The 17,533-nt window shown below is 47.4% G+C and overlaps 1 protein-coding gene across 2 annotated transcripts in view; it reads right to left on the reverse strand.

Annotated features, from left to right (window-relative positions):
• Positions 1-17,533, reverse strand: part of focad (focadhesin) — a 79,104-nt gene that overhangs the window by 4,482 nt on the left and 57,089 nt on the right. For both annotated transcript variants that reach the window (XM_041868170.2, XM_041868169.2), the window contains exons 24-34: positions 10,040-10,081; positions 9,533-9,641; positions 8,760-8,876; positions 8,315-8,553; positions 8,005-8,094; positions 6,537-6,687; positions 6,134-6,253; positions 5,827-5,949; positions 5,573-5,650; positions 4,787-4,858; positions 4,552-4,654 (exon numbers count right to left, since the gene is read on the reverse strand). In XM_041868170.2, coding sequence (XP_041724104.2) covers positions 4,552-4,654; positions 4,787-4,858; positions 5,573-5,650; positions 5,827-5,949; positions 6,134-6,253; positions 6,537-6,687; positions 8,005-8,094; positions 8,315-8,553; positions 8,760-8,876; positions 9,533-9,641; positions 10,040-10,081 — 1,244 coding nt within the window. The remainder of the gene's footprint in view (positions 1-4,551; positions 4,655-4,786; positions 4,859-5,572; positions 5,651-5,826; positions 5,950-6,133; positions 6,254-6,536; positions 6,688-8,004; positions 8,095-8,314; positions 8,554-8,759; positions 8,877-9,532; positions 9,642-10,039; positions 10,082-17,533) is intronic.

The following is a 17,533-nucleotide window of genomic DNA, read 5'->3' on the forward strand; positions in this document are numbered from 1 at the left end:
CACCCTTGCACTTTTTTCAAGTACAGTGGGGGAAAAAAGTATTTAGTCAGCCACCAATTGTGCAAGTTCTCCCACTTATGCTTATGTTCTCCCACTATGCTTTGACTTCTTTCTCCCCTCTCTCTCCAGATAAAATCTTGCGACTTGTGACGGCAGGCCGCCCAATAACCTGCCCGCTTGACCCTATCCCCTCCTCTCTTCTCCAGACCATCTCCGGTGACCTTCTCCCTTACCTCACCTCGCTGATCAACTCATCCTTGACCGCTGGCTATGTCCCTTCCGTCTTCAAGAGAGCGAGAGTTGCACCCCTTCTCAAAAAACCAACACTCGATCCCTCTGATGTCAACAACTACAGACCAGTATCCCTTCTTTCTTTTCTCTCCAAAACTATTGAGCGTGCCGTCTTAAGCCAACTCTCTTGCTATCTCTCTCAGAATGACCTTCTTGATCCAAACCAGTCAGGTTTCAAGACTGGTCATTCAACTGAGACTGCTCTTCTCTGTGTCACGGAGCCTCTCCGCACTGCTAAAGCTAACTCTCTCTCCTCTGCTCTTGTCCTTCTAGACCTGTCTGCTGCCTTTGATACTGTGAACCATCAGATCCTCCTCTCCACCCTCTCCGAGCTGGGCATCTCCGGCGCGGCTCACTCTTGGATTGCGTCCTACCTGACCGGTCGCTCCTACCAAGTGGCGTGGCGTGGCGAGAAGCTGTCTCCGCACTACGTGCTCTCACCACTGGTGTCCCCCAGGGCTCAGTTCTAGGCCCTCTCCTATTCTCGCTATACACCAAGTCACTTGGCTCTGTCATATCCTCACATGGCCTCTCCTATCATTGCTACGCTGACGACACACAACTAATCTTCTCCTTTCCCCTTCTGATAACCAGGTGGCGAATCGCATCTCTGCATGTCTGGCAGACATATCAGTATGGATGACGGATCACCACCTCAAGCTGAACCTTGGCAAGACGGAGCTGCTCTTCCTCCCGGGGAAGGACTGCCTGTTCCATGATCTCGCCATCACGGTTGACAACTCCGTTGTGTCCTCCTCCCAGAGTGCGAAGAGCCTTGGCGTGACCCTGGACAACACCCTGACGTTCTCCGCTAACATCAAGGCGGTGACCCGATCCTGTAGGTTCATGCTCTACAACATTCGGAGAGTACGACCCTGCCTTACTCAGGAAGCGGCACAGGTCCTAATCCAGGCACTTGTCATCTCCCGTCTGGATTACTGCAACTCGCTGTTGGCTGGGCTCCCTGCCTGTGCCATTAAACCCCTACAACTCATCCAGAATGCCGCAGCCCGTCTGGTGTTCAACCTTCCCAAGTTCTCTCACGTCACCCCGCTCCTCCGCACACTCCACTGGCTTCCAGTTGAAGCTCGCATCTGCTACAAGACCATGGTGCTTGCCTACGGAGCTGTGAGGGGAACGGCACCTCCATACCTTCGGGCTCTGATCAGTCCCTACACCCAAACGAGGGCACTGCGTTCATCCACCTCTGGCCTGCTGGCTCCCCTACCTCTGCGGAAGCATAGTTCCCGCTCAGCCCAGTCAAAACTGTTCGCTGCTCTGGCACCCCAATGGTGGAACAAGCTCCCTCACGACGCGAGGACAGCGGAGTCACTCACCACCTTCCGGAGACATTTGAAACCCCACCTCTTTAAGGAATACCTGGGATAGGCCACTCCAGGACCTTGAAATGCTTCTTACGAAGCCACTCCTTCGTTGCCCGGGCGGTGTGTTTGGGATCATTGTCATGCTGAAAGACCCAGCCACGTTTCATCTTCAATGCCCTTGCTGATGGAAGGAGGTTTTCACTCAAAATCTCACGATACATGGCCCCATTCATTCTTTCCTTTACACGGATCAGTCGTCCTGGTCCCTTTGCAGAAAAACAGCCTCAAAGCATGATGTTTCCACCCCCATGCTTCACAGTAGGTATGGTGTTCTTTGGATGCAACTCAGCATTCTTTGTCCTCCAAACACGACGAGTTGAGTTTTTACCAAAAAGTTATATTTTGGTTTCATCTGACCATATGACATTCTCCCAATCCTCTTCTGGATCATCCAAATGCACTCTAGCAAACTTCAGACGGGCCTGGACATGTACTGGCTTAAGCAGGGGGACACGTCTGACACTGCAGGATTTGAGTCCCTGGCGGCGTAGTGTGTTACTGATGGTAGGCTTTGTTACTTTGGTCCCAGCTCTCTGCAGGTCATTCACTAGGTCCCCCCGTGTGGTTCTGGGATTTTTGCTCACCGTTCTTGTGATCATTTTGACCCCACGGGGTGAGATCTTGCGTGGAGCCCCAGATCGAGGGAGATTATCAGTGGTCTTGTATGTCTTCCATTTCCCAATAATTGCTCCCACAGTTGATTTCTTCAAACCAAGCTGCTTACCTATTGCAGATTCAGTCTTCCCAGCCTGGTGCAGGTCTACAATTTTGTTTCTGGTGTCCTTTGACAGCTCTTTGGTCTTGGCCATAGTGGAGTTTGGAGTGTGACTGTTTGAGGTTGTGGACAGGTGTCTTTTATACTGATAACAAGTTCAAACAGGTGCCATTAACACAGGTAACGAGTGGAGGACAGAGGAGCCTCTTAAAGAAGAAGTTACAGGTCTGTGAGAGCCAGACATCTTTCTTGTTTGTAGGTGACCAAATACTTATTTTCCACCATAATTTGCAAATAAATTCATTAAAAATCCTACAATGTGATTTTCTGGATTTTCTTTCCTCAATTTGTCTGTCATAGTTGACATGTACCTATGATGAAAATTACAGGCCTCTCTCATATTTTTAAGTGGGAGAACTTGCACAATTGGTGGCTGACTAAATACTTTTTTCCCCCACTGTAACTCACAATTCCCCCTAAAAATAGTATTTGGTCTCCACAATTCTTTATTTTACCGGTAACATTACAGAACCTTTGTTTTTCATTCAGAACTTAATACAGCCATTTAAATCAGAAAATAAACAGAAATGGCATTGACAAAATTATTGACACCCTAGACTTAATGCTTGCTAGCACAGCCTTTGGTCACAATTACTGCAATCAAGCGCTTCCTATTACCATCAATGAGCTTCCTGCACCTCTGTACTGGCAGTTTGGCCCACTCCTCTTCTGCAAACTGCTCCAGTTCTCCCAGATTTGAAGGGTGCCTTCTCCCAACTGCTCTTTTCAGATCTCTCCACAAGTTTTCAATGGGATTTAGATCTGGACTCATTGCTGGCCACTTCAGAACAGTCCAGCATTTTGTCTGGAACCGTTCCTGGGTGCTTTTTTAAGTGTGTTTGAGGTCATTGTCCTGCTGGAAGACCCATGACCTTCGACAGAGACCCAGCTTTCTGACACTGGGTCCGACACTGTGCTCCAAAATGCCTTGCTATTCTCCTGATTTCATGATGCCATGCACACATTCAAAGCACCCAGTGCCAGAGGCAGCAAAGCAACCCCAAAACATCACTGAACCTCCTCCATGTTTGACTGTAGGGAAGGTGTTCTTTTCTTTGAAGGCTTCATTTTGTTTTCTGTAAACATAGAGATGGTGTGCTTAACCAAAAAGCTTTAATTTGGTCTCATCTGTTCACAGGACATTCTCCCAGAAGGATTTTGGCATGTTCAGGTGTTTTGGAAAATTGCAGTCGGCCTTTCTTATGTCTCTCTCGCAGCAGTGGGGTCCTCCTGGGTCTCCTACCATATAACCCCCTTTCATCGAGTTGGCGACGGATGGTGCGAGTTGAAACTGTCGTACCTTTTGTCTGAAGGTCAGCTTGAATCTGTGTGGCAGTTGATCGAGGTGCTTTCTCCACCATTCAAACAATCCTTCGCTGCAATCTTCCATCAAGTTCTCTCTTGCGGCCACGTCCAGGGAGGTTGGCTACAGTGGCATGGGCCTTAAACTTCTTGATAACATTACGCACAGTGGAAACAGGAACATCAAGGTCCCTGGAGATGAACTTCTAGCCTTGAGATTGTCCATGCTTGGCTACAATCTTGTGTCTGACCTCCTCAGATAGTTCTCTGGTTTTCTTTATTTTCTCCATGCTCATTGCGGTACACAAAGAAACACAAAACAGGAGAATTAATCATTTTCTCTATTCAAACTATTCAAAACATTCCAGGTGAAGCTGGTTGAGAGAATGCCAAGAATGTGCAAAGCTGTCATCAAGGCAAAGGGTGGCTACTTTGAAGAATCTCAAATATATTTAGATTTGTTTAACACTTTTTTGGTTACTACATGATTCCATATGTGTTATATCATAGTTTTGAGGTCTTTACTATTATTCTACAATGTAGAAAATAGTATAAATAAAGAAAAACCCTTGAATAAGTAGGTGTGTCCAAACTTTTGACTGGTAGTGTATGTGGATACCAAAATATTTTTTAACTTCAACAGAAATGTCTACAGGAATTGTGCATTATTTGAAACAAGTGCAAGGATGATAATATTTTTGGCCACGACTGTATAGAATCACTGAGTTATATGATCTCTATGGAGCCACGAATCTCTAGGTATGTTAGGTCTGAGGCATGTTGTTTTGTAGTCCTTACCTGCTGTGCGGCTATGGCTGGTGGACATGTGGGCCAGGTGGAGATGCCCCACCAGACAGGCACTGTTAGACTGCAGCCCGATGGCTCCCGAGAATGTGATGACCTACAGGTGAAAGACAGGAGCAGTGTTAGTTTATTGCTTGTTGTTTGTTTCTTTATGCATGTCCCTTGTGAGCTGTTAAAACAATATCCTCTTGAAGGACAGTAAAAGTCACCAATCAATCAATGTTCTTACCTGTGTGATGGCCCGTATGACCTCGTTCAGTCTGCCCTGCTGCTGGGAGGACTGCTCAGATTCATTCTTCAGCTGGAAGGGAGAGAACAGACTCTCACTGTCACTTGTAACAGAGAGGAATTGGAAGAGAGGCCCAACTCGGCAGAAAATCAGTCTCCCTCCAGCAGGTGGCGTTGTTTCGCCAAGCAAGGAGTTTTTGTATGGAGGTTAATGAGAGTGTGTCGAATTTGGTCCCAAAATAATGAATGGCTTATTTGCTACGTGAGGTTTATTTTATCTAATAGAAGTCCCGTAATGCTTAAGTTGTTACGAGTGTACTGATATAAGTAGGACATGTGACATCCCGGCAACTTTGAGAAAAAATAATTTATATCGGAGTGGCCTCGAGATGGCTATGCATATTCATGACATGAGGCTAGTAGCATAGCATCTCTCTCCATGGAATACATGCGGTTGACGTCAACAACCTTCATCGAATATTCAAAAAAGGATTACAATAATGAGATGTATCCGCCAATCGAAAGAAAGGATAGGCGGGAGCTCGACAGCCCGCCGTGTCACTTTGTGGACAACGACTCCCATTGTTAGGGTGGAGAGACATCTTGTCAGTATATCCATAATCTTTGCGTATATTCACTTAGAACACACTCTACCATTGCACATGTAAAGCCATAAATAGGTGTTTGGCTTTATCTAGGGGGAGGTTTTAGAACTGTTCATTTGGGAGGATTACTGCACTTTTAAGTTAGATTCCACTAACCCCATCTAAAATGTAGGAAGTCTCACCTGAAGGATGCCAGTCTCTGATCCCACCAGAGCCACCAGGCCGTTGACAGCAGCCAGCCTCTGCATGGTGGGACAGCCCTGCAACACAGGGGAGGAGACCTTACTCAATTAATTACAGCCGGAATTGTATCATCTCGCAAGGGGCTCATACTGTTCATTGGCAGGAATCTCTTGCGATTCCAGGCCCATCGTTTAAAATAGCTTGTTTGGAACATTGGTAAACGTTTGCTCTGCCCTGGTTGTCGCTCCAGTACCTCAGCCAGTAGGATCTTGATCCAGGCATCCAGAAGGCGGGGTTGGATGTCCTCTGCCTTGCCGTGGCCGCAGGACGACAGACCGTGAACAACCAGGCCCAGAGCCAATGAGAATCCTGGAGTCTGGACAACACAGGAAAGACTTATAGTTGTAGATTAACAACATTACACATACACACACAAACTTCGCGTGAACAACCACTGAACATATTACTATACAGAGCATGCATGCACGCACGCAGGCGCGACACACACACACACACACACACACACACACTTGTGCACACATGAAAATGTGCCATCTCACCTGCTGGCTCTCCTCTGTCATGTTACGGAGAGTGCTCATGATCTCCTCTGCTTTAAGGGCATCAACAACCCCTCCACTGAAGGCTGCCACCCCCACACCTGCTACAGAGTAGGCAAACACCTAGGGAGGGAGGGAGGAAATGAATGAGGGAAGGAAATAGCATATGCACATTTACTAATGTACAAATAAGGATTTATAAAAGGTGAGCAGACTATTAATATTATCTGTTAACATTATACATTCTTTATTTAAGGGAAGACATCGTTATAAAGCCTCGTCAAGAAAACAAAATGGCGCTGCTTCAGCTGTCAAATCTGACCCTTCACAGTAAAACAGCAGTGATTGAGAACGTTATTGGTTACAATTCATATTTGTATGACTAATATGAAGATTTGGGCCACACCTCCTGCAGCATGCGACCCTGATTGCTGCTGTCCCCCTGTAGGGCCTCCAGCAGTTTGTCCAGGGTGAGGCCCACACGGGCCCTGTGTTCTGTCTGTCCACTGCCACTCAGGGCCCCCAGCACCAGGCCTAGGCCCAGCACACAGCCGGCACTGGAAAACGGACAGGAGAGGTAGTGAAAAACGGAAGATAGTAGGGGAGTACATAGTTGCACCATCTGAAAGCTTGCCACCTCATCCGCACGCACATGTACAGTGCATTCGGAAAGTATTCAGACCCCTTGACTTTTTCCATATTTTGTTACGTTACAGCCTTATTCTAAAATGGATTAAAGTGTTTTTTTCCCCCCTTATTAAACTACACACAATACCCCCATAATTTTGCAAATTTATTTAAAAAAATAAGAAAGGGAAATATCACATTTCCATAAGTATTAAGTATTCAGACCCTTTACTCAGTACTTTGTTGAAGCACCTTTGGCAGCGATTACAGCCTTGAGCCTTCGGTATGACGCTACAAGCTTGGCACACCTGTATTTGGGGAGTTTCTCCCATTCTTCTCTGCAGATCCTCTCAAGCTCTGTCAGGTTGGATGGGGAGCATCGTTTCCTCCAGATGTGACGCTTGGCATTCAGGCCAAAGAGTTCAATCTTGGTTTCATCAGACCAGAGAATGTTGTTTCTTATGGTCTGAGAGTCCTTTAGGTGCCTTTTGGCAAACTCCAAGCAGGCTGTCATGTGCCTTTTACTGAGGAGTGGCTTCTGTCTGGCCATTCTACCATAAAGGCCTGATTGGTGGAGTGCTGCAGAGATGGTTGTCCTTCTGGAAGGTTCTCCCATCTCCACAGAGGAACTCTGGCGCTCTGTCAGAGTGAACATCGGGTTCTTGGTTACCTCCTTGACCAAGGCACTTCTCCCGAGGAAGAGTCTTGGTAGTTCCAACTTCTTCCATTTAAATGATGGAGGCCACTGTGTTCTTGGGGCCTTCAATGCTGCAGAGTAGCTCTTCTTTTTCGACCTCATGGCTTGGTTTTTGCTCTGACATGCACTGTCAACTGTGGGACCTTATATAGACAGGTGTGTGCCTTTCCAAATCATGTCCAATCAATTGAATTTACCAATCAAGTTATAGAAACATCTCAAGGATGATCAATGGAAAGAGGATGCACCTGAGCTCAATTTCAAGTCTCATAGCAAAGGGTCTGTTTAAAAAAAATGTTTTATTAGCAAAACAATTCTAATAACCTGTTTTCGCTTTGTCATTATGGGGTATTGTGTGTAGATTAATGAGGATTTTTATTTATGTAATCCATTTTAGAATAAGGCTGTAACGTAACAAAATGTTGAAAAAGTCAAGGGGTCTGAATACTTTCCGAATTCACTGTATAAGATGGTAGGGTAGTGCCAATCCAGCCATTCTCATATCATATATTTATTGAATAATTTATAAATGCAATTCAGACACACTCACTTGTACTCCAGGTTGCTGTCAAAGCAGCAGGCTTCCAGAGTGTCCAGAGAACTCATCAACAGCTCAGTCATCTTCTGACCTGACACATCACTGAACCAGAGAGAGAGAAGGAAGGAACAGAGGGAGAATGCTTTGGAAACCACAGAAACACAATAACACCCAATGTCATCCAATGTCACAATACAAACAAACATCACAATAGAACAACGACAAAACAGACACACAACACCTCAAGAGTCAATTCTCACTCACACACACACACCAGACCACCCCCTCTCCACCCCCTCCGCCCCATGGCAGACCCCCCTACCTGAGCCTCTCCTGGTGCAGGCAGGACAGCAGCATGCCCAGGGCCAGGCCAGAGTGGAACTGGACGGCCTGGGAGTCGTCTGCGGTGGGCGAGCCGGGAAGCCCCGCCTTCAGGGTGGCTAGGACCTGTGGCACGCTTTCCTTGTGCCAGGCCACCAGCACGGGCACCACCAGGGACAGGGCCAGGGCGGCACAGGAGCGGGCGATGGCACTGGCAGTGTTCTCTCCCGAGTAGGACCGCTGAGAGGGGTAAATTGAAGAAAATACTAATTAAACAATAAAAAAAGATAAGCCTACCCATACTGTTGAATGGTATCGTAGAGACATTCAACAACAGCGTGCAGGTATCCATTTCTTTTTTATGATGTAACATCAATATAGCATGATTTAGCTGCCAGCATAATTCAGTGATAATTCTAGTTGTTGTGCTAGGTTGGCGTACTGACGTGTAGGAACCAGGGAAAGACTTGTCCTCTGGGCTTGTAGCTGCTGCTGACGATGCTGAGGAGAGTGTCCAGAACCATGGCCAGCCAGGTGGATGTGGGCAGGATCTCAGGGCCCACCTACAGCATATACCACAACAAACATGGCAGGGGAGAGTTACAGCACCACCCAATGGCAAAAGCTTTAGATGACTGTAGTCTTTTTTCAGTTCATATTTATTAGGAAATGATCTGGTAAAACAATGGGATACTTTCAGAGACACTCCTTTCCTATTTTATGGTACAGAAATGACCAGCTATTTACTTAAGCAATAATGCACGAGGGGGTATGGTATATGGCCAATATACCACGGCTAACGGCTGTTCATACGCACAACGCAACGCGGAGTGCCTGGACACAGCCCTTAGCCGTGGTATATTGGCATATACCACAAACCCCTGAGGTGCCTTATTGCTATTATAAACTGGTTACCAACGTAATTAGAGCAGAAAAAATAAATGTTTTGTCATTCCTGTTACCACGGCTGTCAGCCAATCAACATTCAGGGCTCGATCCACACAGTTTTTATAAGAAATACCATGGTAAAATGGTAATTACACAGTAACAACCTTAGCATGCATTATTTGTTGTTTTCTCTTCAGATTCATTATAACAAACACCACTAGGCACCAGGGTACTAGCATCCCTTGACACCACATAATTTCCTAGTTAATACCAGATAAGTACCAGTGCCATAAAATCCAATGCTCCCATAACGTGTGGAGTCTGCTCTTACCCCAAGTCCACCCTCGGTGTCAGCGGGCAGGTTGCTCTCGTATTTGGCCAGCACCGCAGCCAGACCACTCAGAGCCAAGATGGAGTTCCCCTGCACCACCGGACTGTCCCTATCGCCACGGAGACACAGGTGTACCACCGGGTTACCATGACAACAGTAGCAGGACTCACCGCCATCATCAACCAAACAGTGTGGCTATAGGCCAGTGCTCTTCGATCCCTGTGTTGGGGGGCTTACAGTGCGTGCAGGATTTGTTCCAATCCAGTACTAACCCACCTGGTTCAAGGGTTTGAATGATGGCACTGGCCTAGTCTAGTATAGGCCCACTGTTTTGTTGACACCAAATGTATAAACAATAGACTAACAATTGGTAAAATCCCTTACCTAATGTAATTCTAACTTTAATGTCATTGCGACAAGTTACATTGTTAATGCATACACTTGACACAGTGGGAAATTCAATGTCAATGTCAATGCAGAGGAGACGAACGTGGGGGACAGACTCACTTAGCTGCAGATTTGACAACATCAGTCAGCTGGTCCCTGACCCTGTGTAGAGGGAGAGAGGGAGGGGATAGAGTGGGAGAAGTGGGGGAGGAAGACAAGGAGGATGATTTAGATTCTATCGCTGGACGGGGGGGGGTGAACGTTTCATCTCCTCATGCCTTGATTTACGATTACACGCACGCACGCACCCACACGGCCTCTTTTCATCTGAGCGCAGCACATCACTCACATGGCTGGGTGACATGGCGGATGTCTGCCCCAGTGAGAGCATGCACTGACCCTGATGTTCCCGCTGGTGTGTGTGTGTGTGTGCATATATACAGAATTATAAACTCAGCAAAAAAACAGTGTTTATTTTCAGCAAACTTAACATGTGTAAATATTTGTATGAACATAACAAGATTCAACAACTGAGACATAAACTGAACAAGTTCCACAGACATGTTGTCACGATCGTCAGGGAGAGACCAATGCGCAGCGTGATGAATGAACATGTTTACTTTATTAAACTAAAGCACGAACAAAACAACAAACGACTCGTAACGTCCACGGTGACAATGACCGAACACGGAACAAAAACCCACAAACACAAAGTGAAAAACAGACAGTTTAAATATGGCTCCCAATCAGAGACAACCAGCCAACAGCTGACACTCGTTGCCTCTGATTGGGAGTCACTCAGGCAAACATAGAAAACAACAAACTAGAACCCCCAACATAGAAATAAACCACATAGAATGAACACACCCTGGCTCAACATATAGAGTCCCAGAGCCAGGGTGTGACAGTACCCCCCCCTAAAGGCGCGGACTGCGACCGCGCCTCAACCAGAGAAAAATAGGGGAGGGCTGGGTGGGCACTCCTCCTCGGCGGCGGTTCTGGCTCCGGGCTTGCCCACCACCCTCCAATAAACCCCCATAGCGCCCCTGGTCCGGTCTGGCCCCGCTGGCTGGAGCTGACCTGGACGTAGCAGGAGCGGCTAGCTTCAGCTCCGTTGGGGAGCAATAAAGCGGTACCTGATTTGGCACCGATGACCCAGGCACGGGTTGTGCCGGACTGACGACGCGCACTCCAGGCTTGGTGCGTGAGGCAGGAAAGGACCGGACCTGGCTGTCGATGCGCACCCCTGGCTTTGGTGCGTGGAGCAGCAACGGGCCGGACCGGGCTGACGATGCGCACTCCCTGGCTTGGTGCGTGGAGCAGCGACGGGCCGGACCGGGCTGACGATGCGCACCCCTGGCTTGATGCGTGGAGCCGGAACGGGCCTCACCGGACTGACGAAGCACACCACTGGCTTGGTGCGTGGAGGAGGAACGGGCATTACCAGGCTGACGACGCACACCATAGGCTTGGTGCGTGGAGCAGGGACAGGCCGGACTGGGCTGACGAAGCGCACCACTGACTTGGTGCGGGGAGCAGGAACGGGCCGAGCCGGGCTGACGAAGCGCACCACTGACTTGGTGCGGGGAGCAGGAACAGACCGGACCGTACTGGGGACACACACCACTGGCCCTACACCGGGATCTGGAACGGGCCGGACCGGACTGGTAACACACCCCAGTACCTCTCGCTGTGCCTCTCCACCTTCCATCCCCTCTTCGACCAGTGGCCCCCGTAACCTGGCGGCCTCCTCTGCCAACCCGCTGGACCGCTCTATCGCGGCCTCCTGCTGCCCCGACGTCGTGAGCCCCCCCCTAAAAATTTTCTGGGGGTCTCTCCTCCCCGTGGGCCAGGCCTCTATCGTTCTCGCCCAACTCTCGCTCTTCTGCCCCCAATTCCAGCCATTCTGCTCTTCATTAGGCTTGACCCAGTCGAGACTCTTCCTCCACTGTTCCCAAGTCCATCCACTCTGCTCTTTACAAGGCTGGACCCAGTCGAGGTTGCCACGGAGATCTGCAAGCGATTCCCCTGGCGATGGCTCCTGGACACGCTGCTTGGTCCAGTTTTGGTGGGGTACCAGCCGGTTCTGGCACCTTGGCACGAGAGCCAGATCGAGGCCCCTGCGGTGGATGAGTGGGTGCGGCGCTCGGAGGAGACATGGAACGCTGCCCACGTCCATCTGCAGCGGGCCATCCGTCGGCATAAGACGAGCGCCGATCTCCACCGCAGTGAGGGGCCTGTATACGCACCTGGAGATCGAGTCTGGCTCTCGACCAGAAACCTGCCCCTCCGCCTGCCCTGCCGGAAGCTGGGTCGGCGGTTTGTGGGGCCATTCAAAGTCCTGAGGAGGTTGAACGAGGTGTGTTACAGGTTAGAACTGCCTATTGATTACAGGAATATTAACCCCTCGTTCCATGTGTCTCTCCTCAGGCCGGTGGTAGCTGGTCCACTCCAGGATTATGAGATAGAGGAGATTCCTCCGCCCCCGTTGGACATCGAGGGGGCCCCGGCGTACACTGTGAGGTCCATCCTTGATTCGAGACGCCGGATGGGGGGTCTCCAATATCTCGTGGAGTGGGAGGGGTACGGCCCGGAGGAGCGGTGCTGGGTGCCGAGGAGGGACATATTAGACCTGTCCCTGCTGACCGAGTTCCATCGGGGTCATCCCACGCGCCCTGCTCCGCGTCGTCCTGGTCGTCCCCGAGGCCGGGATCGGCGCACGGCTGGAGCCGCGCGTCAAGGGGGGGTACTGTCACAGTTTCGCCGAGGCTGCTCCTTCTCCTTGTTCGGGCAGGCTTCGGCGGTCGTCGTCCCCGGAGTACTAGCTACCACCGTTCGATGTTTCATGTTTGTTTGGTTTTGTCTGTTTGTACACCTGTCCCTTGTTAGTGTTTGATTTTGTTTCCTATTTAGTTATCGTGTGTTGGTCAGGTGTTATGTGTGATTATTATTGTCAGCTGTTGCTATTGAGGAGTTTCCTCTCTCGTGTTGTTAGTATCGAGAGTCCGCACTGCGTGCGCCTTTTCTTGTTTTTGCGCACTGTTGTTTGTGTGCGTAATTTGTTCTTGCCTCCCGGTTGGGTTGGCAATGCACCTGTTTTTGGATTACTAAAGTCTGTTGACGAACACCCTTGTTCCTGCGCTTGATTCCCTGCACCACATCCACACGCAGCGTTCTGACACATGTGACTAACAGAAATTGAATAATGTGTCCCTGAACAAATGGGGGGTCAAAATCAAAAGTAACAGTCAGTATCTGGTGTGGCCACCAGCTGCATTAAGTACTGCAGTGCATCTCCTCCTCATGGACTGCACCAGATTTGCCAGACGTGCTTAATGGGATTGAGATCCGGGCTCTTCGCTGGCCATGGCAGAACACTGACATTCCTGTCTTGCAGGAAATCATACACAGAACGAGCAGTATGGCTGGTGGCATTGTGTGTTCCTGGTGTGACTCGGGCAGTTGTTGTTGCCATCCTGTACCTGTCCCGCAGGTGTGATGTTCGGATGTACCGATGCTGTGCAGTTGTTGTTACACATGGTCTGCCACTGCGAGGACAATCAGCTGTCCGTCCTGTCTCCCTGAGGGCTGTCTTAGGCATCTCACAGTACGGACATTGAAATGTATTGCCCTGGCCACATCTGCAGTCCTCATGCCTCCTTGAAGGATGCCTAAGGCACGTTCACGCAGATGAGCAGGGACCCTGGGCATCTTTCTTTTGGTGTTTTTCAGAGTCAGTAGAAAGGCCTCTTTAGTGTCCTAAGTTTTCATAACTGTGACCTTAATTGCCTACCGTCTGTAATCTGTTAGTGTCTTAACGACCGTTCCACAGGTGCATGTTCATTATTTGTTTATGGTTCATTGAACAAGCATGGTAAACAGTGTTTAAACCCTTTACAATGAAGATCTGTGAAGTTATTTGGATTTTCACGAATTATCTTTGAAAGACAGGGTCCTGAAAAAGGGACGTTTCTTTTTTTGCTGAGTTTATATGCACTGAACAAAAATATAAACGCAACATGCAACAGTTTCAAAGATTTTACTGATTTACAGTTCATATAAGGAAATCAGTCAATTGAAATAAATAAATTAGGCCCTAATCTATGGATTTCACATCACTGGGAATACAGATATACATCTGTTGGTCACAGACACCATTAAAAAAAAAGTCAGGGGCGTGGATCAGAAAACCAGTCAGTATCTGGTGTGACCACCATTTGCCTCATGCAGCGCGACACATCTCCTTCGCATAGAGTTGATCAATCTGTTGATTGTGGCCTGTAGAATGTTGTCCCACTCCCCTTCAATGGCTGTGGCAAGTTGCTAGATATTGGCGGGAACTGGAACACGCTGTCGTACACGTTGTTCCAGAGCATCTCAAACATGCTCAATGGGTGACATATCTGGTGAGTATGCAGGCCATGCACAAACTGGGACATTTTCAGCTTCCAGGAATTGTGTACCGATCCTTGCGACATGGGGCCGTGCATTATCATGCTGAAACATGAGGTGATGGCGGCGGATGAATGGCATGACAATGGGCCTCAGGATCTCGTCACTTCCCTGAGACGGTTTCTGACGGTTTGTGCAGAAATTCTTTGGTTGTGCAAACCCAGTTTCATCAGCTGTCCGGGTGGCTGGTCTCAGACGATCCCACAGGTGAAGAAGCCGGATGTGGAGGTCCTGGGCTGGTGTGGTTACATGTGGTCTGCGGTACTGCCAAATTCTCTAAAACGACATTGGCGGCGGCTTATGGTAGAGAAATTGACATTCAATTCTTTGCAACAGCTCTGGTGGAAATTCATTCAGTCAGCATGCCAATTGCACACTCCCTCAAAACTTGAGATGTCTGTGGCATTGTGATGTGTGACAAAACTGCACATTTTAGAGTGGCCTTTTATTGCCTCCAGCACAAGGTGTCCCTGTGTAATGATTTTGCCGTTAAATCAGCTTCTTGATATGCCACACCTGTCAGGTGGATGGCTTATCTTGGCAAAGGAGAACTGTTCACTGTCAGGGATGTAAACAAATTTGTGCACAACATTTGAGAGAAATAAGCTTTTTGTACGTATGGAAAAATTCTGGGATCTTTATTTCAGCTCATGAAACATGGGACCAACACTTGTTTAGTTTATATTTTTGTTCAGTATATATATATATTTGTTTTTGTTCAGTGTACACATATATGTACAGTACCAGTCAAAAGTGTGGACACACCTACTCATTCAAGGAGTTTTCTTTATTTTTACTATTTTCTACATTGTAGAATAATAGTGAAGACATCAAAACTATGAAATAACACATATGGAATCATGTAGTAACCCAAAAAGTGCTAAAAAAAATCAAAATATATTTGAGATTTTTCAAATAGCCACCATTTGCCTTGATGACAGCTTTGCACACTCTTGGCATTCTCTCAAACAGCTTCACCTGGAATGCATGGAGGAGGAGGTGTTATGGTGACACTGTCTGTGATCTATTTAGAATTCAAGGCACACTTAACCAGCATGGCTACCACAGCATTCTACAGCGATACGCCATCCCATCTGGTTTGGCTTAGTGGGACTATCATTTATTTTTCAACAGGACAATGACCCAACACACCTCCAGGCTGTGTAAGGGCTATTTGACCAAGAAGGAGACTGATGGAGTGCTGCATCAGATGACCTGGCCTCCACAAACCCCCGACCTCAACCAAATTGAGATGGTTTGGGATGATTCGGACCGCAGAGTGAAGGAAAAACAGCTAACAAGTGTTCAGCATATGTGGGAACTCCTTCAAGACTGTTGGAAAAGCATTCCAGGTGAAGTTGTTTGAGGGAATGCCAAGAGTGTGCAAAGCTGTCATCAAGGCTAAGGGTGGCTTTTTGAAGAATCTCAAATATAACATATATTTTGATTTGTTTAACACTTTTTTGGTTACTACATGATTCCATATGTGTCATTTCATCGTTTTGATGTCTTCACTATTATTCTACAATGTAGAAAATAGTAAAAATAAAGAAAACCCCTTGAATGAGTAGGTGTGTCCAAACTTTTTGACTGGTATTATATATATATATATATATATATATATATATATATATATATATATACTAGCAGTCATATATATACACACACACACACACACACAGCATGTATAGGAATTGGCCAGGCCAGTCATTCATTCACTAGCCTAGAGGGCTTAGACATTGCACCATCTGGGCTTGAGTTATAAGGTGGAGGCTCGCTACATGGGGAGAGGGAAGAGGAGTGCAGGACAGGGCTAGTACATTGTGTATGTCCCAAATGGCACCCTATTCCCTATATAGTGCACTATTTTTGACCAGACCTCTACGGGCCAGCCCTGGTCAAAAGTAGTGCACTATATAAGGATTAGGGTGCCATTTCGGATACACCCTAGGACTGGTATAGTTATCTCTGTTGTGGGAGGTGGTGGATGGACCAGTTGTTTTAATCCACCTTAGTATGTCTGGAATCTTCGCTTCAGTTATCTTTCTGGAAGAATCTGTTGTGCACATTTCACTCATATCACTGTGTCAGCCATTAATAGTAGAAAAGTGGTCCTGTGTGGCTCAGTTGGTAGATCATGGCTGTTGCAAAGTCAGAATTGTGGGTTTCGATTCCCATTGGGGCCAACCATATGAAAAATGTATGCATGCATGACTATAAGTCCCTTTGGATAAAAGTGTATGCTAAAGAGCATATCTATCTATATATATATATATATATATATATATATATATATATATATTATATATATATATATATATACAGTGGGGGAAAAAAAGTATTTAGTCAGCCACCAATTGTGCAAGTTCTCCCACTTAAAAAGATGAGAGAGGCCTGTAATTTTCATCATAGGCCGTCACTATGACAAGACAAATTGAGAAAAAGAAAATCCAGAAAATCACATTGTAGGATTTTTTATGAATTTATTTGCAAATTATGGGCGGAAAATAAGTATTTGGTCACCTACAAACAACAAGATTTCTGGCTCTCACAGACCTGTAACTTCTTCTTTAAGAGGCTCCTCTGTCCTCCACTCGATTACCTGTATTAATGGCACCTGTTTGAACTTGTTATCAGTATAAAAGACACCTGTCCACAACCTCAAACAGTCACACTCCAAACTCCACTATGGCCAAGACCAAAGAGCTGACAAAGGACACCAGAAACAAAATTGTAGACCTGCACCAGGTTGGGAAGACTGAATCTGCAATTGGTAAGCAGCTTGGTTTGAAGAAATCAACTGTGGGAGCAATTATTAGGAAATGGAAGACATACAAGACCACTGATAATCTCCCTCGATCTGGGGCTCCACGCAAGATCTCACCCCGTGGGGTCAAAATGATCACAAGAACGGTGAGCAAAAAATCCCAGAACCCCGCGGGGGACCTAGTGAATGACCTGCAGAGAGCTGGGACCAAAGTAACAAAGCCTACCATCAGTAACACACTACGGCACGCTAGGGACTAAAATCCTGCAGTGCGAGACGTGTCCCCCGCTTAGCCAGCCAGTGTCCAGGCCCGTCTGAAGTTTGCTAGAGTGCATTTGGATGATCCAGAAGAGGATTGGGAGAATGTCATATGGTCAGATGAAACCAAAATAGAA

The sequence above is a fragment of the Coregonus clupeaformis genome, chromosome 39, assembly GCF_020615455.1.
Source record: "Coregonus clupeaformis isolate EN_2021a chromosome 39, ASM2061545v1, whole genome shotgun sequence".
Classification (NCBI taxonomy): Eukaryota; Metazoa; Chordata; class Actinopteri; order Salmoniformes; family Salmonidae; genus Coregonus; species Coregonus clupeaformis.